Source organism: Leopardus geoffroyi, chromosome C1, assembly GCF_018350155.1.
Source record: "Leopardus geoffroyi isolate Oge1 chromosome C1, O.geoffroyi_Oge1_pat1.0, whole genome shotgun sequence".
NCBI lineage: Eukaryota > Metazoa > Chordata > Mammalia > Carnivora > Felidae > Leopardus > Leopardus geoffroyi.
Window position 1 is genome coordinate 105,088,237 of NC_059328.1, and position 14,866 is coordinate 105,103,102.

The 14,866-nt window shown below is 52.4% G+C and overlaps 1 protein-coding gene across 3 annotated transcripts; it reads left to right on the forward strand.

The window, feature by feature from the left end:
• Window positions 1–243: 243 nt before the first annotated feature.
• On the forward strand, window positions 244–8,736 carry PLEKHO1 (pleckstrin homology domain containing O1). 3 transcript variants are annotated; one of them, XM_045479006.1, is made up of 6 exons: window positions 244–481; window positions 1,058–1,204; window positions 5,385–5,525; window positions 6,270–6,374; window positions 6,743–6,844; window positions 7,948–8,736. In XM_045479006.1, exons 1-6 carry the CDS (start codon window positions 455–457, stop codon window positions 8,650–8,652), a joined length of 1,227 nt encoding a protein of 408 aa, XP_045334962.1. In that variant the 5' UTR covers window positions 244–454; the 3' UTR covers window positions 8,653–8,736. The 3 variants fall into 3 exon arrangements, with proteins under 3 accessions (XP_045334962.1, XP_045334963.1, XP_045334964.1); XM_045479007.1 differs by lacking the exons at window positions 244–481; window positions 1,058–1,204; window positions 5,385–5,525 and having other exon boundaries at window positions 6,271–6,374; window positions 6,659–6,844; XM_045479008.1 differs by lacking the exons at window positions 244–481; window positions 1,058–1,204; window positions 5,385–5,525 and having other exon boundaries at window positions 6,271–6,374; window positions 6,664–6,844.
• The last annotated feature ends 6,130 nt before the right edge of the window (window positions 8,737–14,866 follow it).

Sequence of the window (14,866 nt, forward strand, 5' to 3'; positions counted from 1 at the left end):
TCGGGCCGCAGGTGCGAGCGTGGATCCCGCGCCCCCCCCCCTCCCCGGGGAGCCGCTCTCCGGCTGGGTTTGGGTCCGTCTTCTTCACCCTCAGCGAGTCAGAAACAAAGGAGGGGGGGTGGGGGAGCGCACCATCTCCGGCTCCGCGATTCGCCCTTTATTCTGAACTCGCAACGTCAGCGGGCCGGCGGATGGAACGGCGGGGCGCGGGCCGGGCCGGGGAGCAGGCGGCGGGGGCGCGCGGGGGCCCGGACCGCGTGGGCGCCGGGATGGAGGGCGCCGGGGGGCGGGGAGCGGGCGTGCGTGTGTGTGCGAGTGCGAGGGAGGCCGGCCTCTAGTGTAACCGGAGCTACAAAGAAGGGGAGCGTCCGGGAGAGGGAGGGCGGAGCGGCGGCGGCGCCGGGGGCAGCTCCGCCAGCCGCCCCTTCCCCCGCGCCCGCGCCCACCCGGAACGATGAAGAAGAACAATTCCGCCAAGAGGGTGAGTGCGCCCGCGCCCGCCACCCACCGCCCCGAGGGCCCCGGCCCCGCCGCCCCGGGGGCTTCCGTGCGGGGACTCGGCTCGGGGGCGCGGACTTGGCTCACTTTCCTCCCGCCGCCCCCCCCCCCCCACGGCACCCCCTCCCCCGGGCTCCCGGCCGCCGCCTGCGTGCGCTCTGCGGCGGCGAGGAGACAATGAGAGAGAAAATGAAACGCCGTTTCTCCCGGCGCGGCGGGGCCCGAGGCTGCGGGCGGGGGCGGGGGGCCCGGCGGCGATCCCGAGGCCGCCCTCCGCCCAGGCTGGGCCCTGGCCCCCAGCTCTCGCACTTGGAGTTGTTTATCTGGGGGACGAGGGAGGGCGGCCGTGGGGGAGAGAGTTGCCCCGAGCGCAGACCTGCCGAGAAGTGGGGAGCGAACGTTGGGCGCCCTGAGTCCAGCCTGGGGAGGGGGTGGGGGGAGGGGGCGGTCGCGGGAAAGAAGGGGCGAGGGGAGCCGAGGGGGGTCGCGAGGGACGGAACGAGAGGAGGGAAAAGCGATAGCCCCCTAACCGGACGGTTCTGCTCTTGCCCGGGGGCAGGGGCCTCAGGATGGAAACCATCCGTCCGCACCTCCGGAGAAGGTCGGCTGGGTCCGGAAATTCTGCGGGAAAGGGATTTTCAGGGAGATTTGGAAAAACCGCTATGTGGTGCTGAAGGGGGACCAGCTGTACATCTCTGAGAAGGAGGTAGGTGCCCTTTACCACCTCTGTCCCCGTTTTCTCATATTCCCCGTTTTGTCCCTCCACAGGGGACTTCCCTATCTCCGTCCTCCCCCTGCCCTTAACCCCCATTTTGTTCCAAAAGCAAGTTCAGCAATTCGGTTGGTCTCTACCCCCATCAGATCTGCAGAGAAAGGTCACCCCTTCTCTAGAAGACCCGGGTTGGAATTCGAAGTTGAGTGTGCATCTTATTTAATGAATTTTCTTTGCAAACACCTTTCTGGCAATGACAATAACCCCCCTCGCAAGAGGTCCCAAAAGTTCTAAGTGTCCCCTGTTGCCCCCTACCCCGTCCTGGCAGCTGGCTGAAGGTAGGATTTTTTTTTCTCTGCTACTGCTGCTGAAAAACTCTATTCAGCTTCTCCTCCACCCCTTCCTGTCCCCCCCAACCCTAAGCCAGCTAGCCTCCTCTTTTCCTGTCTCTAGAAGGAAGGTCTACGCAGGTCATCTCAGCAGTGCAGCTGTCCCAATCACAGAAAACATGCACAGCCCTGGGTCATCCTCACATGACCTCAGGTAGAGTATCTGTGAGTGTAGTTGTTTCTGTTGAAGCCAAGGTTCCTAGCCAGTATGCTTCCTAATCCATTTAAAGGAAAAAAAAAGGCAAGGAACGTATTCTCCACCATTCCCAACTTCCCCCATTTGTATCAGAAAGGAGACAAATGGAGTCACGAACTCCTGTAAGTCTCTGCAGAGTTAAAATGAAGCCCACAGTCCACATTCGGAACCTGAGCCCAGATCATTGAATCCAGACTCTTTTTTATCTCTATAATTCGAGAGACCCGTACCACGTGAGAAACTGAATTGCCCCTCCATGAGTTAGAAGTCATTCCAGCCCCTACCTTCTGAGACTGTGTCAGTATAGCCTGGGAGACTGTCCCTTGCGCCCCTGGTAGGATGGGCCCTTCCTCCCCCAATCCCGTGTTCCCTAACTCCCCGGGGCTCCTGGGAGTCCACCCTGAGTTCTAACCTCTTCTGCTTTCTGCAGACTATATTTAGGTAAATAAATCCTTTTATGGTATTGAAACAGCCACACGCACAGTCCTAGAGAAAGTATTCATCCGAACAGAACATCTACCTAGGCAAGTAGGGAAGAACGAAGCTGTGTCAGGGCCAGAGAGAGACATCCCCTTCAGGGTGTTTCAGCCTTACTGTTTACACTAAGCCAGGAACTTGGTGATGGAGGTGAGAGAAGAATTTGATTGCAGGATTTATTTTTAAGGGCCACTTCTACCCAATCCCAAATCCTATAGAAGGTTTTCCCACAATTGGCTGGCTTTCCAGTTTAAAAAATAATACTAAGAAGCAAGTGTCAAAGTGTATCTCCTGTCTTCCTCAAACTTCATAATGGCAGGAAACTCTGGTGAGCAGTCAGAGAGAACTTCCTACACGTCAGAGGGGAACCATGAGAACAGTGAAAGGGGTAGAAGAAAGAAGACATTTTTTTTTTCTTGTTTATGTTCGTCCCAAGAACAGAGTCTGGGGGGCAAAAGAGCATACTTGTTTCTTGTGTGTGGAGGAAGGAGTACGGAGACAGGGGGAAGGATGGAATGACCTCAGCCTCCCATGCCTGGTGTCCTGTGAGTCAGGAGCATCTGACTGGTCACGGGGCCCACTGCTCCTGCTGAGAAAGGCACAGGAGAAGTGGGAACCAGCCTACTGTCACCTCTCTTCTTGGGAGCCCGTCTGTGCCATGACGGGCCTGGGCTGAGAGTAAAGCTGACCCAGGACTCTAGGCTCTATTCTGTCCACTTCCCATAAGCTCCGGAGCTAAGAGATTCAAGATTTGTGTTTGAAATGCAAAGTATAATGTTTGTAACCTATGTGTTAGTGCAAAAATATTCTTAACCCTCTCCTCTTGATTTTTCAGTGGTCTTTTTTCTTCGTTACATATCATAAAGGCAGGATCTCCCACAACTGCCTGCACCAAGAAATCCTTCTGTATTTGTTGTTATTAATCATTTTCCTCATTCTCAGTCAAAGGGCACCTTATGATCATGGGGTTGATGTAGAGCAACAGGAACTAGATCTTCAGGAGATCTCATGGTAGAGGAGACTGGGTTCAGGGCATCTGTTTTGGCAAGGGAAAATCCCTTTCTGCAGGCTCTGGGGAAAAGAAAGGTTCACTCTGGAAGATGGGAAATTATAAATGAGGCTTTGGGAACTTGACGGAGGAAAAACCGTACAGCAGAGAACAAGGGCCTTGGAGTTACCCATCTTCCCTGGGAACCCCTGCCTTGTCAGGGCCCGACCCCTGTCACTGTCCCCTGCTTCCTGGAGCTCCTTGTCAGCCGTGTTCCTGCCCTTCCCTTCTCCCCTTCCTGTAAGGGAAACAGAACAAGTAACTCTCCTTCCCTGGTTGCATATACACACCCAGCACTTTCCTCTCCAGGGCTTCTGGTCTCTGCTGATAGCCTCCAATCTGAGGAGGGAGGGCAGGTGACCTGATGCATCACCCTGCCTCCCTGCCCCGTGTTTCTGGGAATTGTTCTCGGATCCCCTTGCTGACATCTTCTTCACTTCCATCCACAATCCTCCCAGGCCTCTGGTCACTTCCCAGCCCAAAGCCAGGGAGCCCTGGGAAAGGGACAGCCCTGTGCCAGGGCAAACAGACAGATATACGAGCAGTCATTGACCTGAATGAGGCCGTGCAATTAGCCCCCCTCCTCTGCGTCAGCCGCTTGGCCTGCAGCAAGTCTTAAAACAGACTTTGGCGCTCCTGGGTGGGTCAGTCAGTTAAGTGTCCCAACTCTTGATTTTAGCTCAGGCCATGATCGCACGATTCATAAGTTTGAGGCCCAAGTCGGGCTCCCGTGTTGGCAGCTCAGGGCCTGCATTGAAATCTCTCTCTCCCTCTCTCTCTCTGCCCCTCCCGTGCTCACTTGCTGTCTCTCAAAATAAATAAACATTTTTTTTTAATAATGAAAAAATAAAACAGACCTTGGCAGAAATGTTACTGGAATTTGTGGCACTCTGCAAAGGCTAGTTGGGTCAGAGGATATGGATAGGATTGTGGTCTCTGGTTAGACCTTCTGCAAGAGAGTTCAGAGCCTAATGCTGGCTACAGCTGCTAAGGGTAGAACCAGGGTGCCAGATAGATACCACATGCAGGAAAGGCTACGTTTAGACACAAGAACTGCCCGGCAGTAAGGGGCTTAGGCTCTCAAATTGGAACCATGGCAAGAAGTAGCAGAATACAAGTCTGAAATTTCGTCCTCCAGGGACAGTATAAGTGCATCTTTGTCTAGAGAGAGGTAGAGGATTGTTTTTTAATGTCTTATTTGCTTAATTTGAGAGAGAGAGAGTGTGTGTGCACATAAGCAGAGGAAAGGGGCAGAGTGAGAGGGAGACAGAGAATCAGAAGCAGGCCTCAGCCTCCGAGCTGGCAGCACAGAGCTCAGCAACTATGAGATCATGACCTGAGCCGAAATCAGACACTTAACCGACTGAGCCACCTAGGTGCCCAGAGGTGGATGATTTAAATGGCTTTTGAGGCCTGCAGGGGCTAGGTTGGGTTGTCAGAGTACCTTGGAGGGAAGAAGGAGGGTTAACTACAGGTGTATTTTTCAGCATATCTGAACAAACTGAACACAGGGGAACGCTGTTTCTGTGGTGCTGAAGCTCCTGAAAGGAATGAGGTAGTTGACTCTAGAATAGTGTAGATCTGAGGAGGGAGTCAGGTCAGGTACTAAAGCAGCAGTGCAAATGTTTAATAAGATGGGGGCGCCCAGAGGCGGCCTTTGCCTCCAGACATGCCCTGATGCCGGCCCTGCTGGTCTCTCCTCCCTCTGGATGATCAGCATCCACGTCTATCCAGGTCTTGCTTTCTTCAGGATGATAGGATTAACCTACTAGCCGTCTAAGCCGTGTCTTGAAGGACAAAACAGGGTCAGAGTGAAGAGAGACATCGTGGGGCTCCGGAAACAGTAGCTTAGCTGAAGAGAGTGCCGATAAGGGGTTTAAACGGAAGCCCGCCTGAGGAGTCGGGGCAAGGCCTGCGAGCGGGCCTTGGGTAGGACAGCCCCCCTGTCCTGTCATCCCTCCCTTCTCCTCAGACTTCTGCTTCCCAAGTTAGGGCTAAACTAACACTCTGGGGGAGGCACCAAGTAATTTTCTCCTCAGCACCTCCCCTCTAACCCTCCCCTAGGTAAAAGATGAGAAAAATATTCAAGAGGTATTTGACCTGAGTGACTATGAGAAGTGCGAAGAGCTCCGGAAATCCAAGAGCAGGAGCAAGAAAAATCATAGCAAGTTTACTCTTGCCCACTCCAAGCAGCCCGGCAACACGGTATGTCCCGTATGTTCCGCCCCGGGAACCTCAGCCCTCTTGTGTGTAGGGGGCAAGGGAGAAACCCTTCCCTCTGCGGGTTCTCCCTCTCCACTCCAGGTTCAGAGGCCTGGACTTGCTCTCCTGCCAACATTTGTTATTTAACCCCAGAATATCCTGGCCATTTCCTTCCCTCCGGGCAAGCCAGCCTTTAAACTGTCCGACCACAAAGATCATATCTCTCTCTCCTCTCATTCTCTCTCTCTCTCTCTCTCTCTCTCTCTCTCTCTCTCTCTTTCTCTCTCACACAGACACACACACGCATGCATGCACACACGCACACGCATACATCTCTTGGGAGAAAATCACTTTTCCCTGTACCCTGATGGGTGGTTGAAGTTCTGAATCTAGTTTCTCTTGTCTGAGGGACCTCAGGGAAGTTCCTGTCACATTCTGTTTACTCAGACCTTTAAAGATCTTTACTTTGGTACCTGTGCTTTACCGAACCTCCTCTCATTCTCTCCAGCACCATATTAGTATCCATTACCCTTCTTAACTCTTCCCTGGTCATTTCTAAAGCAACCTCTAAGCTGTGGCCCCTTCTAGGAAGAAAGGCCGGTTTCCTTAGGTTATGGATGACTCCAGAAGCAGAAGGCCTCTCCTTCTAGGAGCTGGGTCTGAGGGAATGAGACAGTAACTTCTTCACTGTCATAGTGAGGCACCAACCGCAAAGCCCTGGCTGAACCACGAATGTCTCCCCCACAGGCTCCCAGCCTCATCTTCCTGGCAGTTAGTCCAGAAGAGAAGGAATTGTGGATCAATGCCCTCAACTCCGCTATCACCCGAGCCAAGAACCGTATCTTGGATGAGGTCAGGGGGCTCATCCGGAGGGGAGGAACACCGGCGCAGAGGCAGTGACTCACTAAAGGGGGAGATTACAGGGCGGCCCCCCTTTACGTGTTTCCCCCCACCAGCTACACTTCTTTAGCTCCCTTTAAAAACCCCATTCTCCTACCTTCTAAATCCCTCTGCCACAACTCCTCTTTCCCTGCTTTGTGATGCATGGGGCCAGCCCCAGAGGCCCCGCATGTGCGGTAAATGCCTTGCCCTTGGATCTTCTCAGAAGCAGTTAATGGGGTGGGTTTATTTCCCAGTCCAGGCAGGTGCAGGCCTCAGGGGCTGCTGGGTCAGGACAGAGTCTCTGAAGAGCACCCATGACTCACAGTGCATCTCTTCAGGTCACCGTCGAGGAAGACAGCTATCTCGCCCACCCCACTCGAGACAGGGCAAAAATCCAACACTCCCGCCGCCCCCCAACGAGGGGACACCTAATGGCCGTGGTACGTAAGATTGTAAGAAAGTAAAAGTTGTGGAAGGGCCGGTTCCACATCTATGTCAGACATGATGGTACCTGAGACCGCCCACCAGAGGCATTTGTGGTACCAAGGTCAAAGGCTGGGGCAGTCCCTCTACCTGTCCCCCTGCCTGATTCCTCCATATCAAAAATATTTAGCACCTACTGTGAGTTCAAAAGTCCTTGCCCTCATTTCATCCTTTGTGGGGAAATGAGATATACCCACAAGGAAAGTGAAGGAGTAGAAGAGGTGAATGCTGTTCCAGGGAATGTAAGCGACCGCTCAGTGGCTGGCTGTTGTGGCAGGTGACAGCATTAAGCATTGCAGTCGTCTCCAGGAGGAAGGCTCACCATGAACCACTGTAACACACAAAGTGTGGTTCCTTTCCCTGTCCGAGCCTTCGGTCTCTAGGGAGAGAGCCAGCCAGGTACAGTAGAACCGGGCAGAACTGGGTTGGGGCCTAGCTTTGCGCTTTGCTCTCTCTGTGTGATTCCCTGAAGCTGCACGTCACCGCCGGTAAAGCGGGACGGTAATCGTGCCCGCCTTGAAGGGTCGCTGTGAGGAAGGATTGAAGCAATTTATGTATCAATCCACGTGAGGTACCGAACACCCCTGTCAGTTTTTTTATGACAGTATTCTGGAAATAGAACAAGTTTTGTTTTAAGGCAAGGGGCTCAGAGTTGTCAGGAGCAGAAGCAGTTGAGGTGCGTGGCTCTGAGGGTACAGGTGGAGGAGGACAGTTAACTTGCTGTGTGGAGTATCCTGAGTGTGTCAGACCCAGTTCGATGCTTAGAGTCCACTAGACAGAGGAGAAAGACACTCTTCAGGAAACTCTTAGTAAAGCGGAGAATAGGGGAAACCAGCAGAAGCTACTTTAGATCACAGAAAAATGAGAGAAAGGTTCAAACCACCATCAAAGGAGTAAGAAAAAGTAAAAAAGCCCAAGGGCTTGGTGAGGATGGCGTGCTTCTCATTCAGGGAAGGCACGTTGAGGAGGGAAGTGACCAGTTTGCATCTCTCTCCCAGTCAGTCCCGAAGGGCCCACTGCTGGCAATTCTTCCCCTTCATTCCCGCCCTCTCCCCTCCAGGCTTCCACCTCTACCTCGGATGGGATGCTGACCTTGGACCTGATCCAGGAGGAAGACCCTTCTCCCGAGGAACCCACCTCTTGTGCCGAGAGCTTCCGGGTTGATCTGGACAAGTCTGTGGCCCCGCTGGCAGGCAGCCGGCGGAGAGCAGACTCTGACCGTATCCAGCCCTCCTCAGACCGAGCAAGCGGCCTACCCCGAGCTTGGGACAAGCCAGACAGAGGGGCCACCTACACCCCCCAGGCACCCAAGAAGTTGACCCCCACAGAGAAAGGCCGCTGCGCTTCTTTGGAGGAGATCCTGTCTCAGCGGGACGCCGCCCCCGCCCGCACCCCCCAGCTGCGGGCCGAGGACCCCCCGGCCTTCATTCCACCCCATCCGGGGCAGCTGTCCCGGATCCAGGACCTGGTAGCCAGGAAACTGGAGAAGACTCAGGAGCTGCTGGCAGAGGTTCAGGGACTGGGAGATGGAAAGCGAAAGGCCAAGGACCCCCCTCGGTCCCCTCCCGATTCGGAGTCTGAGCAGAGGCTGCTGGAGACCGAGCGGCTGCTTGGAGAGGCCTCGTCCAATTGGAGCCAGGCGAAGAGGGTGCTGCAAGAGGTCAGGGAGCTGAGGGACCTGTACAGACAGATGGACCTTCAGGCCCCCGGCCCCCACCTCACACCAGCCACTCAGCACAGTCAGTACCGCAAGAGCCTGATGTGAAGGCAGGGGGACGGTGGCTGGGACTTGGGGGGTGCACAGACTCATCTCCGAGTGTTGCAGGATAAAGCTTTTTTATTTACCTCAGTTGAAAAAAAGAAACTCGTTGCGCATGCTGATGCCCAGTCCTCTTCCCACCCTCCTTTCCTTCCCTGTCCCTGTCTCTCTGACACCTAAATTGCCTCAGGTTTGAGGAGGTGACCCCTACAGCAATGTTAAAAAGCTTTCACCTAGAGGAGAGATAGAGGGGGATACGGGCATAGTCTGGCCATCCACACACACCACCCCTCTGAGGCATGGAGGGGAATGCCTGCTCCCGAGGACATGTGTAAACTCCTGAGGTTGGGGGAAGGGTTTTTCTCCTATGTCCCATTCCCAGTTTTCTATCAGAGGGTGGCATGTCAGCTACCCAGCTCTAACCCTAGGGATAGGGAAGCCATTGCCACCTGTGTGTGCACACAGAAGTGACATCTGCCCCAGCCCTGATCAGGGTGTGGGGGATCCCGCCAGACACCAGCTTCTTGCCTCATAGCCTCTGAATGACACTGAGCTGTCTGGATCTCTTGCCGGGTTTCTCCTTTTAATCTCCCACAGCCTTCCCACTACTGACTCAAAGATCCAATGCTGGGCAGATGGCATTGGTTTGGCCTTTTGGTGAGGGGGGCCCAGTTCAGGGGAACTAGGGACAGCTGACCCCACAGAACCCCACTAAGAATGAAACTGATTTGCAATGCGAGCTGGGCAGGATTGAGGGGAAAACCAAAAACACGCCCGTGTTCCTCTTTTTGGCCAAGCTAGGGCTTCTGTAGCCTCTCCCTCTCCTTCCTCAAACCTGTCTTCCAACACTCATCAAGCCCCAACTTCGGCAAAACATCTTTATGCTCATGCCACCACCCTCCTAGCCAGGCCCCCCTGCATTCTTAATGGTAGATTCCACACGCTCCTTGTATTTTGTTTGCTTCTTTCCTTTGAAGTCCCTAAGATCAAGTTAGCAACAGTGACTGGGTCCAGAGAAGACTTGGGAAGGCAAGAGTGGTTTTTGACAAGAAGGGGACAGAGCTTCATGAATCAAGTAGAGGGGCTAGAAACCACTTTGAAGTATATGTGCCCCTTGCTAGCCCCTCTTCCCTACATCTCCTCTGGCCTCCAAGACCTAGAGCCTCTCTGGAGGTGAGAAGGAAGACGGGGTAACACGGGGACAGACTGCCTGTCGGTCTTGGTGATGAGTCTGCCCCATTGGGACATTCAGGAAAATGGGGTAGGAAGGAGAAAAGGAGAGTCCTCTGGGTGGAACACAGACCCTTCAATTCCCATTCTTCTGCTCTGGGATTTGTTCCTCCTATATCCCAAGTAAGCATGATGGGGGACTGTCTCCAAGTTAAATGGTCTCTGTGGAAGAGAAGTTCTTGCTTCTAGCCCTGCACCATGTGATCCTGAAGATTTTCCCTAGATCTAGCCTGTACATCTCTCAACCAGTCTCTTCCCTGAGGAACGTGTATCCTACTTGAGTGAGGGACAGTGCACCAGAGCACCACCTGAATGTCGTCCCCAAGATCTCCCGGGATAGCATGGGAGGAAATCCGTCTGCGGACCTGCCTTCCTCCAAACAGGCCTTCCTCTCCTAAACTCAGCAGACCTACCCATTGTCAAATCAGGAAAATTTACTTTCTTTGTGTAGGTCCCACCTTTGTATTAATTTTATCTTACCAGTATTTTTCCTCTTTTTCTTCCTTATTGCTCCCTCCTAATGAAGAAAAAGACAAGAGCAAGAAGGACATGTATATCCCAACATGCCAATTACCTGTGGCTCCCAGGGGGGCTAGAGCACAGAGGGGGACACTGGGAGGAGAATGACAGGTGAAGAGAGCAGAAAAGAAAGATCAGGGCCCCCAGGAGACTAAGAGCCAGACACTGGGCTCCTGCTGTCTCCAGGCCACAAGGTAGTAAAATCAAGCCCAGCTTTGGAACCAGACAGATCTGGGGTTCCAATTCTGACTTTTCAGTCATGATGCCCTGGGCAAGGCATTAAACTTTCTGAGGGTCAGTTTCCTCATCTGCAAAATGGAGAGTTATTGTGGGACAGGCAAAGACCGTACATTACGTGGAAAATGCCTGTAGGCCAATGAAAGGCTACTGGCCCTGAGCAAATGGCCACTGTGGCTGCAGCTGCTGCTGTTAGTGAAACGACTCCTCGGGCTATGCACACGAGGGCTAGAAGACAGTTGGAACGAGGCCTGGGGCATGGGGTGGATCACTGTCACTTTGTTCTAGTAAATCAGCTGAGTCCACACACGGTGCCCACACCCTTTCCTCAAGGGGAGAGTGCCAGGGACTGTGTAAGGCTGGAGATAAGAGGGGGAAAGCTAGACCTCCTGTCTTCAGGAACTGCAGAGATTGGCATCAAGCTGGCCTTCCCATTAGAAAACCAGCTTAAAGCACACCCTGAAGGTGGGCACTAGCAAGGTCTCTTAACCCAGAGCGAGCACAGGCAGAAGGACAGGAGGACAACAGCTGGGACCCTAGCTCCCCCTCTCCCAGGACCTCTCTCCCCTCATTCATTCCGTCATCCCAACTTCTTTGCCTGCTGAATTGCTCCCATTCCCTCCCAATTGCTGGGTTCTGGGGTAACCGGGTAGACGGAGTAGGGGATGTGAGCCAACTTGCTCGTTACACGGTCGCCAACATTCTCCAGGATGTGTATTTCTTGTTCCTCGCCTTCTCTCCTCCATCAAGTGTGCTACATCTTTTCTTGCACAAATGAACTGGAAAAGGGAGAATCTTTTGGGATGTCCTAGGATGGGGCGGTGAGGAAATCCAGGACACAGAGTCAAAGCCGAGTAAGGAGTAAAGACAGGCGAAGAACCAAATGCCATTTCATATTTCGGTGACATTCCTCTCAACTCTGCCTGTTCTTCTCCATTCACTTAAGCAGGGATTTGGGGAACAGGAGGAAAACGTCTGAGGTGTCCACCTGAAGAGTTGATGAGTTCCTGTGCATGCTCTTTCGCATAGCTATAGGATGTTTAGGGTGAGAAGAGACCACCCCATGAGTTTCTCTAACTCCTACTCCAAGCCTTTGGAAACCATGCCATGCCCAGCCTGGAGCTCTGACCCCAGGGAAACAGCTCTTGCCCTCTCTCCCAGCCCCTGTGTCAACAGTATGTTACCCCTCAGCCTCCCCTAAAAACCAGTCCCCCTACCCCAGATCTCTCCCTTTTCTACACCTCTCAGGCAAGCAGACCTAGCCCCAGTCTGTAACCCCCAAGCTTGGCTCCAGCCCCCTCCCCTTCTCACTCCATTCCAATCGGCTCGCTTCTCTTCCTCCTTTCTTCCCAGCTCCCAGGCTCCTAACCGAGACAGCCAATCTCCAGCCTGCTCTGGAGCCACACCATATAAGGAGAGGTTGGAAAGAAACCCAAGTAAATGCGGGAGCAAACACACACACACACACACACACACACACACGCGCGCGCGCGCGCGCGCACGCACACACACACCAGCACACGCACACACCCTAGAGTTTGAGCACCTTTCTGCACAAGACCCTGTGTCCCTTCTTCCGTGTGGATGACACCAGCCCTACGGCTCCCTGTCCCCGGCTCACCCCCCCACACACACACACACAGAAGGAGGAACCTGTTTGCTATTCCCCGCCTTTATTCACGCCCCCCTGAGACCATCACTCCAACCAGTTGCCTCTGACCTAGATTTTCTGCACTAATTACAAGCCTAATGAGATATAACAAACACCCAGCTTAGCACAGCTGAGACCCTTGAGGTCAATTAGTGCAACCCAGCTCAGCCCAGGAAATGAGGGGTGGAGCCAGAAACTCTTGTAGGCGCCTCACCCCCACCTCAACTCAACCCTGGCCTTGGAAGCAGGCAGGGGAGAAGGCAAAGATTAGCAGGACCAGTTTAAAAATAGGATCTTGGAGAGTTGACAAACATGCAGAAAACTGCATTGAAGTTGGGAAGAATACAGATTCCCATCTCCTCTTAAGTGATCAGTAGGGTGGAGGTTGGTGCAGGGCCATACGGCAGGCAGTTGGCAGTTTTCTTTCTCTGAAAGACAATACGGAGCCCAGGAACTCAGAAGGGCGGGTAGCACTGGAATCTTGGGCCTGCACCCATCTCCAACTCATCATCCCTCTTCCTCTTTACTTCGGACAAGTTGGGGTTGTCTCCCCTATCTTTCCTGCTGGTTTGCAGTAACTCTGAAATCCCCTCTTTCTTTCAGAAATGCTAGATTCCACCTCACTCTTGCTCCTCCTTCTTCCAGATATGAAAGCAATGAGAGCAAACAGTTCCTTCCTCCCAAGAAACACGGAATAGGGTAAAACAAAGGCGATCAGGTTTGGGTTAACGAAGTGTGGCGATGATGCCCAACTTACTGTCTTCTAGAGGAAGAATGAGAAGAAATAGAAGTGGTAGAATCTGGTTGCTTTTGCAGCTTTCCGACCTGGCAGCAACCTCAGCACCACAGGAAAAAAGATGGAGGGCAATGTGGCCCTCGTTCCCTGGGTTCCTTTCTTTAGGTGGCAAAACAGGGCAGTAGGAAGGTTCCCTGTCCTATGTCCTCTGCGTGCGGCCAGTTGTCCCAACCCCATCCCTGGCACTTGTGGCTCTGTTGAGATGGGAAGGGAAGGACAAGGCTCTGCCCAAGTGGTAAGGGGACTTGGAGTCACTTCAAGAACAGGTGTCTCTTCCCCCAGCCTCCACCCAGCTCTGGCTGCAGTGGGCTGCACTCGGCTCACACCCCGCCTCATCTACAGTCCAGATTTACGCAGGAACCAGGTACTTGGTGGACAGGACAACCCACAGAAGCAGCATGTCTATATGTGGAGGACTCCCAGATTTACCTTCCGGGCCCGAACCCGCCTCTGAAATAAAGGCACTTACAGCCACGTGCCCATCTGACATCTCTACTTCAGTGTCTACAGGCATCTTAAACTTAACATAAATGTGGAAGATCTTTAAACAATGGTTCTTGGTGAATCAGCCTTCCTCCATGCTCTTTTGCAATGTGAGTTTACCATCCTCCGCTCAAGATTTCTCCAACTGCCATTTGAATCTGGGTTTGCCTTGATCTCACTGATGGAATGTGCCATTGTGTAAGTTCCAGAGCTTAGACCCTAAGAGGTCTTGCAGTTCCCTCGCTGCATGTAAGAAGCCTGGGCTTCTTAAAATTCAGCTGCATGCAAGAAGCTTGGGCTAGCTCAAGGATGTGAGACCACATGGGGAAAGAGGTCCTGAAACCACATGGAATCATCCCAACATCCAAGCCTCCACACAAACACTGGCTAAATGTAGCACACGATGCAAGACCAGACGGCCAACCTTCCAGTCAATCCACAGAATCGTGAGAAGTTGATAAATCATTGTTGTCTGAAGCCACTAAGTTTGGAAGTGGTTTGTTATTCAGCAGTAGATATGGAAACAGAAATTGGTATGCGGAAGTGGGATACCATCATAATTAAAACCTAAAACACATGGCATTGGCATTGGGACCAGGGAGCAGACGGAGGCTATAAGGGCAGGCAGCAAAAAGACTATTAGTAGGGGCTGGATGAACAGGGATGAAATTGTTGTTGGATGCTCTGAGAAAGGGTCACCTGTGTTATGTAGTGGTGGAATAATTTATGAAACCATCATCTGTGGTACATGGAAAATAGAAAATGTACCTAATGAAGTTGTTGGAGGTGGCTAAGGGGATTTCCAAGGAGAATGTTGACAATACCAATATGCTTTTCTTAGCTGTAAATGATAAGGTATTGAAAGAGAAAGGAACTAACAAAGGAACCAGTTTTCAAGCAAAATTTGAGGGGGAAATCATAAAGAGACAGGAACAGTCTCCAGCCAGAAGAAACTGGAGAAATTGAAACCCTTGTGCACTGTTGGTAAGAATGTAAAATGGTGTGTCCAACTATAGAAAACAATATGGCGGTTCCTTAAAAAAAAAAAAAAAAAAGAATTATCACATGATCCAGCAATCCCACTCCTGATATATATCGAAAAGAACTGAAGCTAGATATTGAAGAGATATCTGCTCACCCACATTTATAGTAGCATTATTCACAATGGGTCTGAGATAGAAGTAACTCAAGTGTCCATTAAAGGATGAATGGCTAAGCAAAATGTGCTATATACATATAATGAAATAGTATTCCGCCTTAAAATGGAAGGAAATCTGTCATATACTTACATGAATGAACCTCAA

Coding starts and splice junctions, on each gene's coding strand:
- PLEKHO1 (XM_045479006.1), top strand. CDS start 455: ATGAAGAAGAACAATTCCGCCAAGAGG. Junction 482..1,057: donor AGAACAATTCCGCCAAGAGG/GTGAGTGCGCCC, acceptor GCCCGGGGGCAG/GGGCCTCAGGATGGAAACCA. Junction 5,526..6,269: donor CCAAGCAGCCCGGCAACACG/GTATGTCCCGTA, acceptor TCTCCCCCACAG/GCTCCCAGCCTCATCTTCCT.